General features: G+C 41.6%; 2 protein-coding genes across 2 annotated transcripts; both read right to left on the bottom strand.

The window, feature by feature from the left end:
• Nucleotides 1–1,326: 1,326 nt before the first annotated feature.
• LOC125456616 (tumor necrosis factor ligand superfamily member 6-like) lies at nt 1,327–5,063 on the bottom strand. Its single transcript, XM_048539899.2, has 4 exons — nt 4,743–5,063; nt 4,616–4,655; nt 4,156–4,212; nt 1,327–2,472 (listed from the first exon to the last, which is right to left on the bottom strand). Exons 1-4 carry the CDS (start codon nt 4,977–4,979, stop codon nt 2,069–2,071), a joined length of 738 nt encoding a protein of 245 aa, XP_048395856.1. The 5' UTR covers nt 4,980–5,063; the 3' UTR covers nt 1,327–2,068.
• An 8,529-nt stretch (nt 5,064–13,592) lies between these two features.
• On the bottom strand, nt 13,593–16,821 carry LOC125456548 (tumor necrosis factor ligand superfamily member 6-like). Its single transcript, XM_048539759.2, has 4 exons — nt 16,419–16,821; nt 16,276–16,318; nt 16,078–16,134; nt 13,593–15,769 (listed from the first exon to the last, which is right to left on the bottom strand). The coding sequence occupies exons 1-4, from the start codon at nt 16,653–16,655 to the stop codon at nt 15,372–15,374; spliced, it is 735 nt and encodes a 244-aa protein (XP_048395716.1). The 5' UTR covers nt 16,656–16,821; the 3' UTR covers nt 13,593–15,371.
• Between the last annotated feature and the right edge of the window lie 2,742 nt (nt 16,822–19,563).

The following is a 19,563-nucleotide window of genomic DNA, read 5'->3' on the forward strand; positions in this document are numbered from 1 at the left end:
TTACCTGCCAGAGCCAAATATGAATATGGGTTCAAACCCTGGAGCTTCTAGCTCAGAAGGAAAGCTGTACCAGCTGCACTACAACACCTGCATAGCTGCATATATGCATATAGCACCTTCCATAACCCTTGCGTCTCCCAAAGCCCATGAGGTTGTTTTGAAGTGTTGACATTGTTGGACATAGGAAATCCAGCAAACTTGTGCACGACCAGTTTCCACCAACATCGAAGCGACAACAGCAAATGTGATGTTGAGTGAGAAATACCACTTGGCAAGGGATAACCCAGCTGCTCTTTTCCACAATGCAACAGCGTAATGGGGTCTTTCACATTTCCCTGAGAGGGCATCAGTTTAAAGTCCTATCAGAAAGATGGCATCTCTGGCAGTGCAGCATTCCTTCAGCAGCGTAATGGGGTCATCTGGGCTTGGACTACAACTCACAGCCTTTCTTCAGAAGCAAGATTGCTGCCAACTAAGCCACAAGTGACAATGCTGAAAATAACAGTGAAAGGTGTCGTTTTGGTGGACAGACTGGAGGACTGCGCCTGTGCCCTCACACTGACCACCCTGCCAAAGTGAAACCCTGGCGGACCCCCTCTGCGTATTCCACGCTACACAGTTTTGCAAGCTGTTCCTTATTATTTATTTGCAGCCTGCAGGGGGTGCTGGGTGGGAGGCCTACGACAACATCATCTCTGTGTGCGGTGCAGCGACAATGTCATCTTCTGCCTGCACCATGGTGTTGCTAGACTGGCTTCCAGCATTCTGAGCCACTGGCTGCAATCCCACCGCTAAGGATTCATTCCTGATCTTTGCAAAGTCATTGTGAGGAAGCTAAGGCCTTTTCCATTGGGACAGATGGGAAGGGGATAGGGCAAGTTGAATGGATGTTATTGTATCTCTGACCTCCTATCACAGCCCAAAGATTGTCATAGAGAACTCTGTTTTGGGCTGCAGAAAATAAATAGTTCAGGCAGACACTTGTACAAATTGGCATTAAGAATGGAATGAAATAAATAAGATTTTGCATCCTTATTTAAAAGGAAAGAAAATGAAATGTATGTCATTAACTAACCGCAAAGATTCACTAGCTTTTATGTTTATTTCTAAACTTGAGTTTTATTTATAAATAATTTGCCTTTTATAAAAATAAACAGATCTAAAAATTACATTCTACAATTGTCATTGTGAAATTATTATTGCACAAATATTTGTTATCCTAAATTGACTAACATAGTGTGCAGTATTTGAAAGTGACATATTATCGAAGAGTCTGTCCATTAGGACACACTTTTCTGCCACAGATACTTTTTCACATGGAACAATCACAAATCCGTAATGCAAGAAGACTACATCATAAAATCCATGCACAATGGTACATTTCTCAGGCAAAGCCTTTCTACATTTCACTGGGATAAATTTGCACTGTATAAACAGACAATTCAGGTTGCACTCAAACCTAATTTAAAAGCAGGATTTGGACATGATTTAGTCATTTGTAAGGCCTAGAGGTTTATCACGAATCACAACCGTTGCTGTTACAATTCTGTCTGTCAACAAGTCATCAACTGGTCCTTCCTGGTGTTGCATACATATGTTCATCATATTTTCGAATAGTGTGCAAGGATGCCATTTATAACATATCCAGGCCGTTCTTATTTTCTCCTTACCTACAATCTTTTCACTGAAGTTGATGTGTGCACAAACAATAATTGGCTGGAAGAGGTGTAGCAGCACAGGGTATCAGTGCATCAACCTACTATACAAATGCCACCTGTTATTCACTCTGTATCCCCTCTTCTTGTGTTTGCCCCACACGGCAATTACTCTTTCTCAGGCTGGGTCACTTGGGCGACGCCAAGGCGGGGAAGCGTTTTGTCCTCTGGAGAAAGAAACCAGGTGCATTGCTGTTTCAAAGCTGTTGGGAAATGATATTCTAGGACTTGGAAAAAAAATCAAAGCCTAAAGATTTTAATTGGTGGTGGTTGGGACACGAATGCGTTAAATGCACTTTTGATTTTTTTTTTGAATAGAGTTCTTTCATCTCTCCAGGAAGATATAACATGAACTAAAGTTTATACAATCCAAAAAAAGTTTTCGTCTCGTCAAAGTTAACTAATCTGGAATCTGAAACATTGACGTAAATGGATTCACCTTTAGAGAGGCGCGTTATTCCTGCTTGGTAGCTGTTGGTAGCCCACTCCCTTTCCTTCTCGGAACAATAGTTTATTTTTTTGGTTTCCATCAGAATCATGTCTTTATGATAACGGTCCGTTCGTTTGAATACAATATGCTCTAAATTCTTCTTGGCTTCACACGTATACGATCGGAAGTAGATCTTGGAATAAACAAAGAAAATCCCAGTTTCATTGACAACTAGACCTCTGTCTTTGTAAACCACACCCCTGGTGAAGGCATGGCCTCTCCGATCATCCCATATAAGTGGGTTGGAACCTGCAGTGATTGAGTCTCCTGCAATAAAAGTCATTGCAAATAAGGGTGAAAAAAACAAATCATATAGACTGAACACTTTTTTTCTGCTGTATACAGGATTTATGTTAGATGGGTCACCAGGATAGCAGAGACTGGCACCTAACTGGTAAGAACTAAGTTTGCACTACAATACCACTGTTATCAGAGATAATGGGAACTGCAGATGCTGGAGAATTCCAAGATAATAAAATGTGAGGCTGGATGAACACAGCAGGCCAAGCAGCATCTCAGGAGCACAAAAGCTGACGTTTCGGGCCTAGACCCTTCATCAGAGAGACTCTCTGATGAAGGGTCTAGGCCCGAAACGTCAGCTTTTGTGCTCCTGAGATGCTGCTTGGCCTGCTGTGTTCATCCAGCCTCACATTTTAATACCACTGTTATGTTCAGTTGAATGGAATTTTAAGCATGCTACAATTCTAAACGTTACAGGAATCGAGGGTATTATATGTTCCTCAACACGCAATGTGGCTATTCTTTCCCCTGGCATTAGTAACCTGCATTTGGGTAAGTACACAAACACATCAAGATATTCAATTCCGCTAAATCACAGGCCTGGAAATTAAAACGAACATTGTGACTGCTAACAAAATTTATCCCATCCCTTTTACAATGAGTGGGAAGGAGTAATCATTGTATCTGTCAGTAATCCCATAAATTCTGTTTTTGTTTTCACAATCTAAAGAAAATTTGTCCTTAAAATGTAAACTGATGAGAAATAAGTCACACTTAAATTTACAATTTTCATCAATCTAATGCCAGATTTAAGGTTGGGAAGAGTGGGAGAGCTGATATAGTCAAAGCATACTGTACGACAGTTATTAGCGGTTTTGGTGACAGCTAGTGGCAAGGCTCCAATACTGCAACAATGTTTGAGTTTTCGTACGTGGAAAGTTTCTGATTTCAGATGTGGGATGATTAGGAACAGAAAAGTTCTACAAAGTTAATGCAAAGTTTGTTCACACGAACCCAATTTCCTCATCATTGTTATCGCACAATTGCTTTACACGCTAGACAATAACATGCTTAGTTTTCTCTTCTAATTGTCTGTTCTATTAAAGAGTTTCCTTTACAATTTAGTCCCTTCCCACTTTGGTGAAAATATAACTTTTGAAATCTTAAGTGACACTGCCCCCTAGTGGCTGGCACTTTCATCGGCGGAATGAGTTTGGTTACATTTTGTCAAGCTTCCTTTATGATTTTGTAAAATTCCGTTTGATCGCCTGAAGCCTCTCCTTTCCAAGTGAGAACAAATCTTTAAAATTTTTTCATCAGACAATTCCTGAGAGCAGGAAACTGCTTTGATGCCCCATCTTGCCCGAATTCAACGGCAAGAAGACTATTTGTTTGCTGTCTAATCAAATACACTAAACACTTGGACTGCAGCTTAAACTGAGGCTAATTCAAATCATTCAAGACAAAATTAACTTTAAAATTAGTTATCTACATTTTCCACCTTATTCCCATAGTGCATTTAGATCAAATACGCCCTGGTTTCCTTTCCTTGATGCTCTCCTCCCTATATCTTCGCTTGTTTACCTTCCCAACTTGACTCACTGCCCATTCTGACAGCACTTTGCATCTCTGTTGTTAGTTTTTATTCCACTGTTTGTCCCTTATACTGCCCATTCTATTCTTCCTGCATAGACATAAATAGTTACTGACCTGTGAGGTGTGCAGCTATTCTTAAATCTTTGGGTGGCTTTGAGATATTCTGGACTCCTATTAAAAGACACAAGTGGTAAATGCATAGAAAACAGTCAGAGCTTCAGAATTTCGAACCATACAAGATTCATTTTGGCTAACTTATGCATGCTGGCTAGGCTGACTGAATCAAAGAGTTGAATTCAACGGTACACCAATGAGGAATCTCAGTCAGACTTCAAGAAGTGTTTTTCCCACTCCCATCCATTCAGAAATACATCAAGGTCAGTTTGTGGCTGACCATGTTGCACTGTAACTTTCCATTCTGTTTGATGCTCACACTGCATTATCATTCTCTTTGGAACTTTGAAGTTCTTCTCTATATCTGGTGTATATTGGGGGTCCCAAAAGAGGCAACAAAAAATGTACATACTAAATGGTTGAAGTGTTGAACATTTGCATTGAATAATCTGATGCTCACCCACAATCTTCTCCGCGATTGGAGCCTGCTCTCCATTGCCCTGACAAAAAGAGAAACAAAGATGACATTCCAACAACTGCCTACTTCTCCAACCTCCCTCTTCCCGTTATTTTCCATAGGGATGTACCTGTCTTATTTCCTGGATCTCCTTCCTCAGCTCGAGGACGTAGACTGTGCCTAGAGCCAACCCTGCCAAGGTTAAAAGGACCAGGTTCAGCAGCAGTATGATGCCCACTGACTTCCAGTCCAGTTTTCTCTTTTTCTTCATTGTGGGCAGTGCCCAGGTAGGTGCAGGCACATAAGGATTGAGGTTCGGATTGCCATCCACCATATATACTTGTGGATATAGGTAGTTCTGTTGCATGGTTCAGTTCCCCAAAAGACAAGCCTGTGTTTCCAATGGTATATGATGAACCCGTCCTTCAGTAGCCTGTGCAGGAGCAGAGTAATCCACTGGCACACGTATTGCAGGTCACACTTTGATGTTCTGTTGGTCCAACCGCCCAGGGCTGGTTTTTATAGCGTTCTGCGTATTAGCCCACGCACACACTTACTTATGATTGAAGTGTGACAACAGTCGACCAAACATTTCCACGAGTTACTTGAGAAAAAATGCACTTTAGAAACGCTGTTCACATTTGTAATAAGGGCTTGTGGTTTGTGCCTTCACTGTTTTTGCAGTCTTTTGCCTCAAGCTAGCTGTGGTTTTTGACGCATCAGTACAGCATCGCAAATCATATTGATACCCATGAAGTAACACTTCAGATATATGAGTCCAGCATGTCTTTTGCCGCTCCGGCCACACAGTTCACAACAGCATGATTGTGGCGGACTTGTGAGGGGAATTGGTGGGGGATTTGCGAACCTCATCACGAAACACTTCTTTTCGAGCAGTTAGTCTCAAATCCCTTGTCCTATCTGATGTTGGAAGGCAGTTTGAAGATTATTTCCCAGGCAGGACTGAGTGTTTCACTTCCAGAGGCTGCGTGGTGTACAGTGATCACCGGGCCATTGTGAAGGAAATTAGGTGGCAAGTTATCTTCTGATGAATTGGCCCACCCAACATTAAGGGACAATCTTCTGATAGAAAAAAAGTAAACCTACACAACCAACACCCCATAACTTAAAACATAAAGAAAGAGCTCGCATCTGTCTAATGCCTTTCAAGGCATCAGGATATCATAAAAGTGCCTCACAGCCAACCACAACGATCTTCCTTTGTGGTAGATATTACTTCAGTGACGCCAGTTTTGCAAGGGATCCCCAATGTCACACTCGGTCGAATTCAGCCCTCGAAGTCGAAGGCTGTCACTCGCACCACATCTCCCAGAATTCAGTCCTTGGACCAAAGCAGGAAGGAGGTCAGGAGCTGAGTGGCCCTGGTAGAAAGCAGACCCAGCGAGCTGGTTATTGTTAAGTAACTGCCACTTGCTAACACTGCTGATAGGACCCGTCCACCGCTGTGCTGATGATTGAAAGTAGAATGATGTAGTGGTAATTGACTGGACTGGATTTACACTGTTTTTCGTGTGCAGGACATTCTGGACAATTTTCCACAATGCCAGGTAAATGGCGCCTGTGGTGCTGGGCTGCTCTGTAAGAGGCTGAGATGGACCATCCACTCAGCACTTCTAGCCACTTCAAGTTTATCTTTTGTGCTGATGTATAAACTAACCCACCCCTCCCACCCCCACCCCCTGTTAAACAAGGATGGGGATATTTTTGGAGACTCCTCCTGCAGTGAGTTGTTTAATTGTCAGCCATCGTTCACAACTGGATGCAACAGGACTGCAGAGCTTAGATCCAATCCATTGGTTGTGGGATCACTTAGCTCTATCTATCACATGTTGCTCATGCTCTTTGGCATGCAAGTGGTCCTGTGTTGTGGCTTCACCAGGTTGACACCTCGCGTTTAGGAACGCCTAGTACCCCTCCTGGCATGCTCTGCTGCAAACTCCATTGGATCAGTGTTGATCCCCTGGCTTGATGGTAATTGCTGGGTGGGCGAATGCTGAAGCATGAGGTTGTTTATTGTGTTGGAGTACATTTCCGCGGCCCACAGCCCATAACACTTCATGGATGTCCAACCCTGAGTTGATAGAGATGACAAGGTGTGGAGCTGGATGAACACAGCAGGCCAGGCAGCATCAGAGGAGCAGGAAAGCTGAGGTTTCAGGCCTGGATCCGTTTTCAGAAAATCATTTTCTGAGGAAGAGTCCAAACCCAAAACGTCAACCTTCCTGCTCCTCTGATGCTGCTTGGCCTGCTGTGTTCATCCAGCTCTACACCTTGTTATCTCAGACTCCAGCATCGGCAGTTCCTACTATCTCTGACTGAGTTGTTAGATCTGTTTGAAGTCTATCCCATTCAGCATGGTGATAGTACCACACAATGCAATGACCTCAATGTGAGGATACAGAAACTGTACAGCGGTCACTCCTGCCAATGCTGTCATGGGCAAATGTATCTGCAGCAGGCAAATTGGTGAAGCTGAGGTAATAGAAATTTCTCCCGTTGTTTCTTCCCTCGCTGCAGTCAGACAGCAACTCAAACAGCCCAAACATCAGTGCTACTGCCAGGCCACTTTTAGAGATAGATATTGAAGTCCAATGCCTAGACTACATTCTGTGCCCTTAACATCCGCACTGCATTCTCCAATTGCTGTTCAACTTGAAGGGCCACTGATTTATCAGCTGGGGGCTGAACAGTACATGGCAATCAGCAACATACGTCCTCGGCTATATTTGACCTGATGTCATGAGACTTGAAGACTCCTGCTGTATACATCATGCTGCCACCCCTGCTGGGCCTGTCCTGCCAGTGGGACAGGACATAACCAGGAGTGAGGACGGGACATTCGAGTCTTGGTCATTGTCTTTAAGGGATGATTTGATGAGCATGACTATTTCAAGCTGATTTGCTTGACTAGTCTGTGGGACAACTTTCTCAACTTTGGCTGTTAGTAAGAAGGGTTTTATAGGGTCAACAGGGCTGTGTTTACAGTTCCCATTTTTGTCGTTTCGAGCAACGTTGATTGATCCATCCAATTATTCAGTTTGTAAGACTCTGAAGAAGTTAGAGACAACTGAGCAGCTATTTCTGCCACTCTAAAGGGCATTTAAGAGTCAGCCATATTAATGTGGACTGGGGATGTAGGCCAGACCTGGTAAGGGCAGCAAATTTTCTGTCCCTACAGGACGTTTGAATTTTACAATTGTTTCATCATCGCAATGAGATCGGCTTTTGATTCCAGATTTATTACTTGAGTTCAATTTCACAATCTGCCTTGATGCAATCCTAGCCCCACAACTTTAGCTTCTGAATTGTAGTCCCTGTTGTAGATAACACTAGTGCTAACTTGGATGCTATAAATTTCTGCAAACTGCATTTACATAAATAATCTGATCATCTCTTTCACTGATGTTGATTGTGGGATAAATATTGATCAAATCAGATTGTCTTTTCCTTATGGCATTCAGGGATTGTTGGCATTATATTGCTCTACACTTTGTGAAGCTAGTGGTAAGCCCCTTGTTTGAACCTGTACTGATTTGGAAGGAGTTTCAGGATTTTGTCCCTATAGTAGTGAAGGAAATGCGCTATCTTTCCAAGTCAGGATGACATGCCACTTAGAGGAGCATTCGTACTAGCAGTGTTTCCACTGCAATTTACTGTTCTTTGAGTTTGTAAAAGTTACAGCTTATTAGCACTGACAGACACACTTATGAAGAGAAACTGAGAACAGAATCACGTGACTCTAAAATATACTACCACCACCAACAAGCACTTTCTTACAAAATTAAATGGTCATTCCAAAACAATAATAAAAGCAAAATGCAACGGATGCTGGAAATCTGAAATAAGAGTAGAACATGCTGAAGAAACTCAGCAGGAACTGAAAGGAACTGGGAAAATGGTGTTTTTTATTTTAAATGCCAAAGACAGAGGGAGAAGAGGAGCAAGTGGAGCAGATGGTGAGCATGCCCAGTGCAAAGGACAATGGTAATAGCAGAAAAGGAGAGATTGTGATTTAAAATGGGTGTAAATGAAGGTGAGAAATGGAGAAAGAGGATCCAATCTGCTGAAAGCAAAGCTAACAAGATACAAACAAAACATGGTCAGTGAAAGGTTGGATATGTAAGAACAATGGAGGACAGAGGTCATGCTCTGAAAGTTGTTTTATTCAAAATTGAGTCCTGGAGACGGCCAAGTGCCCGAGCAGAAAATGAGGTGGTGCTCTTCCGGTTTGCACCGAGCTTCGCTGGGACACTGTTGCAGACTCAGGATTGGATTGTTCACAAAGGAGCGAGGCGGTTTGTTCAAATGGCAAGCAACTGGTTGATCGGGGTGATTCCTTTGGAAAGACCAGAAGTGTTCCGCAAAGCAGTCACCCAATCCGGCCACGACAGCACTCGAAACATTAACTCTATTTCTCTCTCCACAGCTGCTGCCAGACCCACTGAGTTTTCCCAGCACTTTTCTTTTCCAGTTCAAAACTATAGACCTGCTCATCATCTTCCTATTTTCCTGAAGCCTTTAGATCATTAAATCTTGGTGCCATCTCATCTTTGCTGACTATTTTACCACTTTTTAATCATAATGTCCTCCTGCATGCAGGGTCATGTCACTTCACTCAGGCTTCGCAACTTAAACAAGAAAACGCAGCCATACTCTTGACCCATTCTAGGTTTTAGAACTGAGTTTGAACCAGTTATGTTACTGCGCTGTCTATGGGGAGGTGCAATAGCTTTTGCCCTCAATAAAAATAGCTTCATTCTATCAATGAATAGAAATAACATGATGAGTCTTAACTTGATCATCCAGTGAATACGGGGAAGTAGAACACTGTAAAACAGATTTATGTAGAGAGGGAATGGAGTGTTAAATAAGTAGGGTCCACAATGTAGGTCAAAATTATGATACTCAGAAGCTTGCATTGTCAGGATGCTGCGGGTTAACCATTATCGTTGCTGACTCAATTAACTTACCAGGGGCTCGTTGTAATTTCTTTGAATGGAAAATGTAAATCATATTGCGGGATGATCGCAAATGCGACTGAAATCTTAAAATTCTGAAGCCCAGAATTGCACCTGAGGAGAACCCCATGCTGGTTAAGTGTGCTTTGTTCACATGGAAAATGACAAAAGCAATGAGGAAATCACAGCATTGAGAAGCATGAGGAGCCCAGTTTATGGTAAATATGCACAAATTCTTGCCTTGTTGAGCCAGAATTTAGGTCATTGAACAAGTCGACACTTAATAATGCCTTCAGAGTTCCTTCTCGGAAGATACTTCCCGAATAGGATGGGGGATGTCACAACTAGGGGGCACATTTTTACGGTGATAGGAGAGACATTTAAAAAAGGTGGATGTGGGTACAATTACAACATTTAAGAGACATTTGGATAAGTATATGAATAGGAAAGGCTTGGAGGGATATGGGCCAGGAGCAGGCAGGTGGGACTAGTTTTGTTTGAGGTTATGTTCGGCATGGACTGGTTGGACCAAAGGGTCTATTTCTTTGCTGCATGAGTCTCTGACTCTATACGTCTGGTGCTGCGGATGACTATTGATCTCTGGTAACTTGAAGTGTGGAGAAATAATTCATATTAAACCCAACATAAGTGATAGAGCGCATGATTTGCCTTGAGTCAAAATTTAACTTCAGGATCTATGATCAAGAACAGAAATGCACAGCAAATCCTCATAAAGTCACTGTTACAAGAGTATTCATATAATTCAGGAGCTCTGACACTTGAAATCTTACATTCTTCCTTCAATGTTTAACATGTTTCTCTGATGAATTACACAAAAGTCACTGACTGAAACAGGCCATCTATTCAACCAACCCATTCCAATGTCAATACTCCATTTCAGCCCCCTCCCATTCTTCTTCACCCAGCCCTTGTAATCCCTTCTCCCTCCTATACCTGTCCAACTTGTTCCTAATTGCCTTTCAAGGCACCTATGCTGTTCATCTCAGCTACTCGCTGCTGTGGTGAGTGCCACATTCTTGCCACTCTCTAGAAAAAAGATAAAGTTTCTTCTGAATTCGCTGTTTGGCTCCTTGGTGACTACTTCCTATTGTTGGCACCTGGTGTTACCATTTTCCTGAAGTTGAACCACACCCTATCCATTCTATCCAAACCTTCCGTTATTTTAAAGATCACTATTAGCCGCCAGCCCTTTCCTTTCAAGAGAAAACAAGTTTAATGGATTCAACCTTTCCTGCTTGGTGTCACCTCAAAAATTTGGGCTTAGCTTTTTTAAAGCTTATTTTGTAACCAGACCTCACTAACCTTTTATAATGTGGCAACTAGAAATGGACCCAGTATTCCAGCGTAGCCCAGACACAGTTGATTTCAAGTTCCAAATGATTTCTCTAATTTTTCTGTGGAATATCTCTAGAATACAACTTTTAGTGATTTGTTTATTTACATTCACAGGTTCCTTTGTTTCTCAACCCCATTTAGGTTATTCTGATTTTCCAAATAATATGAATCCACAGACAAGGCCAATGAGGGATGTGTGGTTGAAGGTGTGTATATCAACTTGCAAAACTGTTTAATAAAGTATCACGGAATTGTAAGGAAAATAAAACTCTACAAAATGAATGAGGCAGCATGGTGGGCCAGTGATTAGCACTGCTGCCTCACAGCACCAGGGTCATGGGTTTGATTCTACCCTCAGGTGACTGTCTATGTAGAGTTTTCATGTTCTCCCTATGTCTGCATGGGTTTCCTTTGGGTACTCTGGTTTCTTCCCACAGTCCAAAGATGCGCAGTTTAGGTGGCTTGGCCATGCTAAATTTCCCTTGGTGCTCAGGGCTGGGCAGTTTAGGTGGGTTATGAGGACTGGTCTGGGTGGGATGCTCTATGGGTCGGTGTGGACTTGTCGGGCCGAAGGGCCTGTTTCCACACTGTTTGAAAAGGAAGAATGGAGCTGCCTGACTAAGGAACAGTAAACAGTACCAATAACAATTACTTGCACGATCATCAGGAAATGTGCTGCAGTGTTCCCCGAGGGTCAGTTTTGGGGCTATTGAATTTTTAGATAGATCATAAGACCATAAGACATAGAAGTAAGCCATTCAGCCCATCACATTTACTCCACCATTCAGTGAGATCATGGCGGATCTGAAAATCCTCAACTCCAATTTCCTGCTGTTTCTCCATAACACTTGGGACCTTCACTGATTAAAATCTGTCTACCTCAGCCTTGACTATACATAATGGCCCTCTGTTGTAAAGAATTCCACAGATACATTAGCCTCAGAGAGAAGACATTCTCCCTCATCTATGCCTTACATGGGTCTGCCCTTATTGAGAGTATGCCATCTGGATCCAGACTTTCCCACAAGGGGAGACAATCTGTTCACATGTGCCCTGTCAAGTCCCCAAAGAATCTGAAATAAGAACCAAAAGAACTGCAGATGCTGTAAATCAGAAACAAAAACAGAAGTCGTTGGAAAAGCTCAGCAGATCTGGCAGCGTCTGCGAAGAGAAATCAGAGTTACAGTTTAGGGCCCGGTAACCCTCTCTCAGAACTCAGACCCAAAATGTTACTTCTGATCTGTCTTCACGGACGCTGCCAGGTCTGCTGAGTTTTTCTAGAAATTTCTGGGTTTTTTTTCCCCAAAGAATCAAAATGGACACCTCTCATTCTTCTAAACTCCAATGACTACCAGCCCAGCCTACATTGCCTTTCCTAATAAGAAGCCCCATCCACATCTCGGATTGATCTAGTGAATCTTAGATAAACTGCCTCCAAAGTTGGTATACCTTTGCTTCGTTAAGACACTCAAGACTGTTAACTGTGTACCAAGGGTGGTCTCATTGGTGCTTTGTACAGCTTTAGCAAGATTTCTCTATTTTTACACTCCATTGTCTATGAAATAAGAGCCAACAAACCATGTGCATTCTCTATTGCTGACTGAACTTGTATATATGTTTTTTGTGATTCATGCTTGAGGAGCCCAAATCCCTCTGCATTACTGCAATTTGTGGTCTTTCTAGAATTAAATAATATTCTGCCTTTCTATTCTTTCTACTATAGTGTATGACCTCACAATTTTCCACATAATATTTCATCTCCCATGTTTTGGGCCATTTGCTTAACTTGTCTTCATCCCACTGTAGGCTTACTGTGTTACCCTCACTGCTTACCTTCCTACTTGTTTCCACGCCATCTGCAAACTTGTCAATAGTATATTCATTGCTGTCATCTACCTCGTGAATGTACATTGTGCTCCCAACAAGTATCCTTGTGGGACTGCTCTAGTTACAGGTTGCTATCCTGAAAATGCACCCTCATCCGAATATATAACATGCACATGTTAATAACCTTGACTTGAGTATTCTCGGTAAGATTACAAATTTGCAGAGGAAACTATACCCTTAAAATAGTTTTTTCCTAGGGAAGGTGAGGAGAGGCTTGGCAAGAGATAGCAAAGTGTGGAGCTAAAGTGGTAGAATTTTAAAGAGAATATGGATACAAAAGCAACTGGACATGTATGTACAAAAGCTTTTGCAGGTGGCATGGGGAGGCGATATATACCGATATATGTATTTGTGTCAAACTGCCCTCTTTAATCGTTATACACAGGAATTTCTTTTTCTGGTACGCCGTACAGATTCACATCATGTCATACAACAGATGATGATTTTTGGATTCCTTCGATTATATTACCATTTGATCTGAACATTGTAACCCCCAGGGCCAGGAATCTGCTTTGAAACAGAGATGTATAAAAGGTCAAGCTGGGCAAACTCCACCTAGATACAGTTGTTGCCTTCATTTCTAAATATTTAATGTCCATATAGCATCTAACTTGCTGCTAGCTTAGTTTGAATAGGTATCTTCCAAGCTTTCACACACAAATGTAAACGTAAATGTAATCATTAAAGCTTTATTTGAAACAATATATATACATTTTTTCCAATTATAAAATGATTTACAAGCATTATACGAACTTGGTTCTAAACCTTTTTTGCAACTGTAAAATGAAGAATAAAGTGAAAATAAAACTGAAATCTTTCCTTTAACATTTAACCAACATATGCAAAATGGTTAAATTTACTACACTTAAAAAGCAGTATGAAAATCAGCCCCGAACTCCATCTCGACATTCACTTGTGTGGAATGTGGTTGATGTTGAAAAACATCATTACTTGGTTCACACGGGGTGCATTTAAGCAAAATCTGATGTGTGGTACCTTAAATGTCAAGACACACAATGCAATGGTGCAGCGTCCTGATGCATCGAGCAATGCCACTGCATGAGTGAAGCAGACATGGATAGGCTCTGAGTGAATGTCAATTGCAGAGGGCAAGGATAGAGACGTTGCCATGGTGCCACATCTTACAATAGTAGAAAGTAGAAGAACTGGAAAGCCTTGAAAGTCCTTCACTGAAGAAAAAGAGGGGAAAGCAGTTGGATTTCATAAACCTATTTCAAACTAAATCTTTAAGAAGGTGTGACATGTTTTATATATAAAGTGATGAATTCCTGCTTCAACTGTTTTTGTGAAAATTTCAAAACTAATCTTGAATTTGTGACATTTCCCACCATCAAATTACAGAAACACTGTTGACATTTGCAGTAGGAAAGGGTGGGCCATTGGCCTATTGTGTCTAAAACAGAAATCAAAAAACTGTACTTGCGATAATGAGATTGCCTGCACACTACTCTGAGGCAATCCCATCATGGTGTAAACTCCTAAATTTCACAGGATTTAGTGCTCCTTATCCACATGTGTCAAGGTGGAGTGTCCATCTTTACATTACTCAGTCCTCCTGATCATCTATGAAGCACTTTGTGAAAAGGTGGGAACAGTGAAAGAACAGATACATTTAAAGGCCCACATATCCAAGCTGGCGGGCCAATGCGGAATGTAATTATAAATCAACATAGAATTGTCTAAAGTGAGTTAGAGTACAAGGAGTAGACGTTATGTTCTGATTAAATGCCTCTTCATTTCTGGACACGACACCTTAGGAAAGATATATTGGCATTGGATTGCAGGCACTGGAGAATCTCCAGAATGATATTAAGGGTAAAGGGGTTAAATTAAGAGGTCAGTTGTGGATCCTAAGAGCACGTGATGGGCATAACGGTAATTTTTAAGAAGACTAGATAGTTCAACAGGGTGGAGACAAGCTGTTTCTTCTGTGTCGGACTTACCAGAACAAGAGGGTTTAACCTTAAATTTAGAATCGGGTCATTCAAGGCTGAAATCAGAAAGCACAGGAGGTAATCTCTCCCACATAAAGATGACAATTTTAACACTGCGACTGTTAGATTTCTGTTAGGCAAAAGTTTTAAGGATTATTGAGTTGAGGTGGGAGATGAACGTCAGGTGAAGGGATTCAAAGATGATGCGCCTCACTTCTGAAGAAAAATAGTTCCATAGTACACACTATTTAGCCTCACACATGAAAAATAATCACTTATATGAGACACTGGAAGGCTATTCACATCCATTGAACTGTACCTCAACTTTAAGTCAGGAGGAATGAAAATTGGAACTAAATATTATAGTTGCATGCATTTCACATTTCAATTGCTAGGTTTTTTTAATCTTTCATAGACTTCTTAAACTTCAAATACTATGCTGTTTCAGAAATTTCTTAAAAGCTTGCAAGAAAAACAAAAGGCCAAAGATTCATCAAACATTTGAACGTCCCTGTGTCACATGACTTGAAGTTCAAAGGCCATTGGTGTGTTCAGCGGTCATTTGGATAATACAAGTATGCCCTAAAGCTTATAGAGTCCAAAGAAAGTCATTAGCTCATTAGTGCTAACCATTTTTGGATGGGACACACTGACAAATAGCTGTACTCCGCGATTCAAATGAAATATTCCGGCCTGAAAGATATTTTTCACCCATGGTCCAGTGCCACTGCAATAGTTTAGCAGGATGTTTTCCATCAAGCTCAGATCATTCTGGTAATTAATATTACGCGTGATTACAGACTGGGACAGCGGGACAGCCTCACATTGTGCTCCGCGGAAAAAGATTTTTGTGTAAATAAAGTACTCTCCAGCTTCATTAATGATCAGCGCTCCATCCTTGTACGTAATCCCATCTGTAAAGGCATGGCCCAGGGATGCCTCCCACGTCAATCTATTGGAATGATTAGATGATGCTTTTCCTGCAGTTCAAAGCGAGATAAATATATTACGTAACATGGCCACAAACATGAAGAATAACCTGGTTTAGACACACACACCTGTCAATTATGGTCAACAAGCTGAAACAATTGCTCAGAATTTCAAGATATTAACATGTTAATGCTGTGTTCATTTAAAAATCATTTCCTTTTACCATATTTTATTTCTTTCTCTCCAATCCACATATACCACCACCGCTCGCACCCCGCCCCCCCCATTGTTTCCCAGTAACTGGTTTCTTTTTTTTTGCTTGTTCATCTGCACGAAAGATACAAAAGTATCCACAGACCTGTTAGATGAGCAGCCATTTTAACCACATGCTTTGGCTTGGTCATGTTCCCAGCACCTAAAACACAGCACATTTAGACCATGACAATTGGTTTCGTGGACAGTCTTAAAATTCCCCAAAGAGAAATAAACGTATCCATCGCATGATTTTCTCACTTATTGTGACATTTTCTTCACAGAAAGAAAGGCTTGTACTTACCAATTTGCTTCTTAGCACTATTCTGTGGGTGGGCGTCGATCATCTGCAAATATTACAAGTGTTCAGTGTAATTGGTTCTATTTTTTTTTCTTTCGTGTCTATGCTTTTGTTTTCTTTCAGAAGCCCGTAAACTGATAACTTACCTGCTTCACTTGTTCAACTTCTCGTTGGAGTCGGTGTAAATAACATATGCCAGACAGTAGGCCAGCCAGAATGAGAAAAAACATGATGACAGTCAGAGCATGGCACACTTTCAGCCAGCCCAGTTTCTTCTTGAGCCCCTGTTCTTGAAGGGCCACCGGCCACGCAGCCGAGGGCTGACATGGAGGACAGTTCTCTCTGTCCACCATTTGCATGGAATAGAGGTTCCTTTGCTCCATAATCCAAAGAAAATGATTTTGCTAACAGGCACAGGATGTTCTGCTCCCTATAGATGCTGGTTCTTGCTCCGCTGGTGAGCAAGCTGCTGACCTGTGTATTGTTTTATAGTGGCCTGATTTATTTCCTTGTTTTTTCTCTATAGATAGATGACCTTTTTTTTAAAACAGAGACACGTGGGCCCAGTTTGTTTGAAGTGCACTGAGACTCAAAGCCCACATCTCCTCCTTTTGATGCAAACAGTTGCACAAGACCCAAAACGATAACCACATTATTGCACGTCACTGTAATGCTGCCCGCTGCAAATTATTACATCTTCTGATCATTCGTTTGCTTTGATAAGTTAATTCTTTGTTTAATTTATTTGTATACTTTTTTATGCAATGGCAGTTTTTAGTTTGCTTTTAGTTAAAAAAAGGCTTTTGTGGAGCTCTTCATTTTTATTTGAATTTAATTAGAAAGGAATTACCCTCTATAGTGCTTTTTGCTTTTATTCTGTATAGTACGTGGGTTAAAAAGGAAATGACAGAGAAGATCAGGCTCTTTCTTGACTCTTTGAAATGCTCAATGTTTTTTATTAACCTATTCCAATCCAATAAGGTCATCAAAATGACCAAATAACAATACAAGATATAATACTGAGAATGAGGATTTGTTTAATTTTTTTTTAATTTTTAGACCACGATCCCTAACCCAATGTTCTTCAACAATTGGAAGTAGTTTCCTCTATTTATCATCAGTTTGCGTAAATATCTTGAAAGTGTCAATAAAATCACCCGTTAACCTGATAAATTCTTACGGGCCCAACTCTATACTTGATGAAGTCCAGTCTTTGAGACAACCTAGACAACACCCCCACCAATTAAGACTAATACATCCTTCATAAGATGTGGTGTCTAAATCTGCATGTACTTTGTACTTACAATACAGCGGGGTTTTTCTCATGGCTGATGTCATCATGACGGTCTTGCCTTTTTGACCTTGTCCCTCACATAAGACATGGAGACCCACAGGTTAGACCATCATCAGTCATCTTTCTCTCCACCTCTCTACCAAATGAGATAGCAGCACTATGGTCCTCTGGGGTCAGAGCAACTTTACATTTTTATAGTTGTAGCATAATTTTTACACGTCTGTACCTGAGTCCTCCAGACATAAGGGCCAAAATGTTAATAGTGATTTTGACTATTTCTGTACCTATTTGTGACTTTTTAATTATCTATGTACATGGGCCTTCCATATCTCTTTAGACTTTGATTATTGCTAAGTTATTCACAACTTTAAAAGCTGTCTGCTTCTTATGTACAAACAGCATGGTCTTACATTCACTTCAATGAATACTCATGTACTTAATCTATTCATGCCTCTCTATGGTTTTTATGTTTTCATCTATTTCCAGCCACGATTGCGTCATTGGCAAGTTTGGACTTATATCTTTCTATCCCGTTATTAAAATGCAACATGGATGTATTCCTAGAAAAAATATAGGGTCACCAAAGGATGGGGTAAAGAAAAAGCTAAAACTTACAGTTATGATGAAACTAAAAGAATGAGGAAAATTGCCAGGTATGATCATATGCAATGAAGAAGCAGAAGTAAATCTGAGAGAAATTTGCAAACAATATACAAGGAATTGGCAGCACTGTTTATAAACATAATGAAAGCACACTAGTTGTTAATAAGAAGGTGAAGAAGGAGTTGTAGTGAAGCATGAAGTAAACATTGTCTGTCAGTTTTTATAAGGGATGGTGGAACCGAGAATCTAAATGTATGGGTTCAGAGACTGAACAATCTGCAAACATAGTTTTAGGTTAAACTTACATATATCAAATCAGCACAGTAGCCAGACATCTCAGATGTGAGCAAGTTCTTTTTCTGTGTGTTTCCTTTTTATGTTCTCCCAGATTGTGGAATAAGGAATGCGTGTGGAAGTTGGGTCAAAGCAGAGACAGTAGGAGCTGAAATGAAGCGGAGAGGGAGCTGGCGTAAACATTAGGGAATGAGAATTTGGATAAAACAGAGAGGGGGAGCTGGGATAAAGCACAAAATGGAAGCTGAATGGGTGTGAGCTGTTTTAAGGAGTGCAAGTGGGAGCTGGGAACTTGTCGTGAGAGTTGAAACTGGGATGAAGTAAAAGCAGGAGCTAGGATGAAGTAGTGAGAGTGGGAGCTGGGATTAATGAATGAGACCGGGAGCAAGAATAAATTGAGGAAAGAGCAGAAATTGGGGACTATCTGTGGTTGGAGAACAAAAGAGAGTGAGAACTGGGATAAAGCAGAAGTTGATAACAAAGTGTGAAGCTGGATGAACACAGCAGGCCAAGCAGCATCTCAGGAGCACAAAAGCTGACGTTTCGGGCCTAGACCCTTCATCAGAGCGGGAGATGGAGAGAGGGAACTGGAATAAATAGGGAGAGAGGGGGAGGCGGACCGAAGATGGAGAGAAAAGAAGATAGTTGGAGAGGATAGTATAGGTGGGGAGGCAGGGAGGGCATAGGTCAGTCCGGGGAAGACGGACAGGTCAAGGAGGTGGGATGAGGTTAGTAGGTAGGAAATGGAGGGGCGGCTTGAGGTGGGAGGAAGGGATGGGTGAGAGGAAGAACAGGTTAGGGGTGTGGGGGCAAGTGTAGCACTTCCTGCGGTTGCAGGGGAAGGAGTCGGGTGTGGTGGGGTTGGAGGGGAGTGTGGAGCGGACAAGGGAGTCACGGAGAGAGTGGTCTCTCCGGAAAGCAGTCAAGGATGGGGATGGAAAAATAGCTTGGGTGGTGGGGTCGGATTGTAGATGGCGGAAGTGTCGGAAGATGATGCGTTGTATCCAGAGGTTGGTGGGGTGGTATGTGAGAATGAGGGGGATCCTCTTGGGGCAGTTGTGGCGGGGGCGGGGTGTGAGGGATGTGAGGGATGTGTTGCG

Source organism: Stegostoma tigrinum, chromosome 8 (assembly GCF_030684315.1).
Source record: "Stegostoma tigrinum isolate sSteTig4 chromosome 8, sSteTig4.hap1, whole genome shotgun sequence".
In the NCBI taxonomy this organism is placed as follows: domain Eukaryota; kingdom Metazoa; phylum Chordata; class Chondrichthyes; order Orectolobiformes; family Stegostomatidae; genus Stegostoma; species Stegostoma tigrinum.

Coding starts and splice junctions, on each gene's coding strand:
- LOC125456548 (XM_048539759.2), bottom strand. CDS start 16,655: ATGGAGCAAAGGAACCTCTATTCCATGCAAATGGTGGACAGAGAGAAC. Junction 16,135..16,275: donor TAGTGCTAAGAAGCAAATTG/GTAAGTACAAGC, acceptor GCTGTGTTTTAG/GTGCTGGGAACATGACCAAG. Junction 15,770..16,077: donor AATGGCTGCTCATCTAACAG/GTCTGTGGATAC, acceptor TTTGAACTGCAG/GAAAAGCATCATCTAATCAT.
- LOC125456616 (XM_048539899.2), bottom strand. CDS start 4,979: ATGCAACAGAACTACCTATATCCACAAGTATATATGGTGGATGGCAAT. Junction 4,656..4,742: donor AGATCCAGGAAATAAGACAG/GTACATCCCTAT, acceptor TCTTTTTGTCAG/GGCAATGGAGAGCAGGCTCC. Junction 2,473..4,155: donor AATAGCTGCACACCTCACAG/GTCAGTAACTAT, acceptor CTTTTATTGCAG/GAGACTCAATCACTGCAGGT.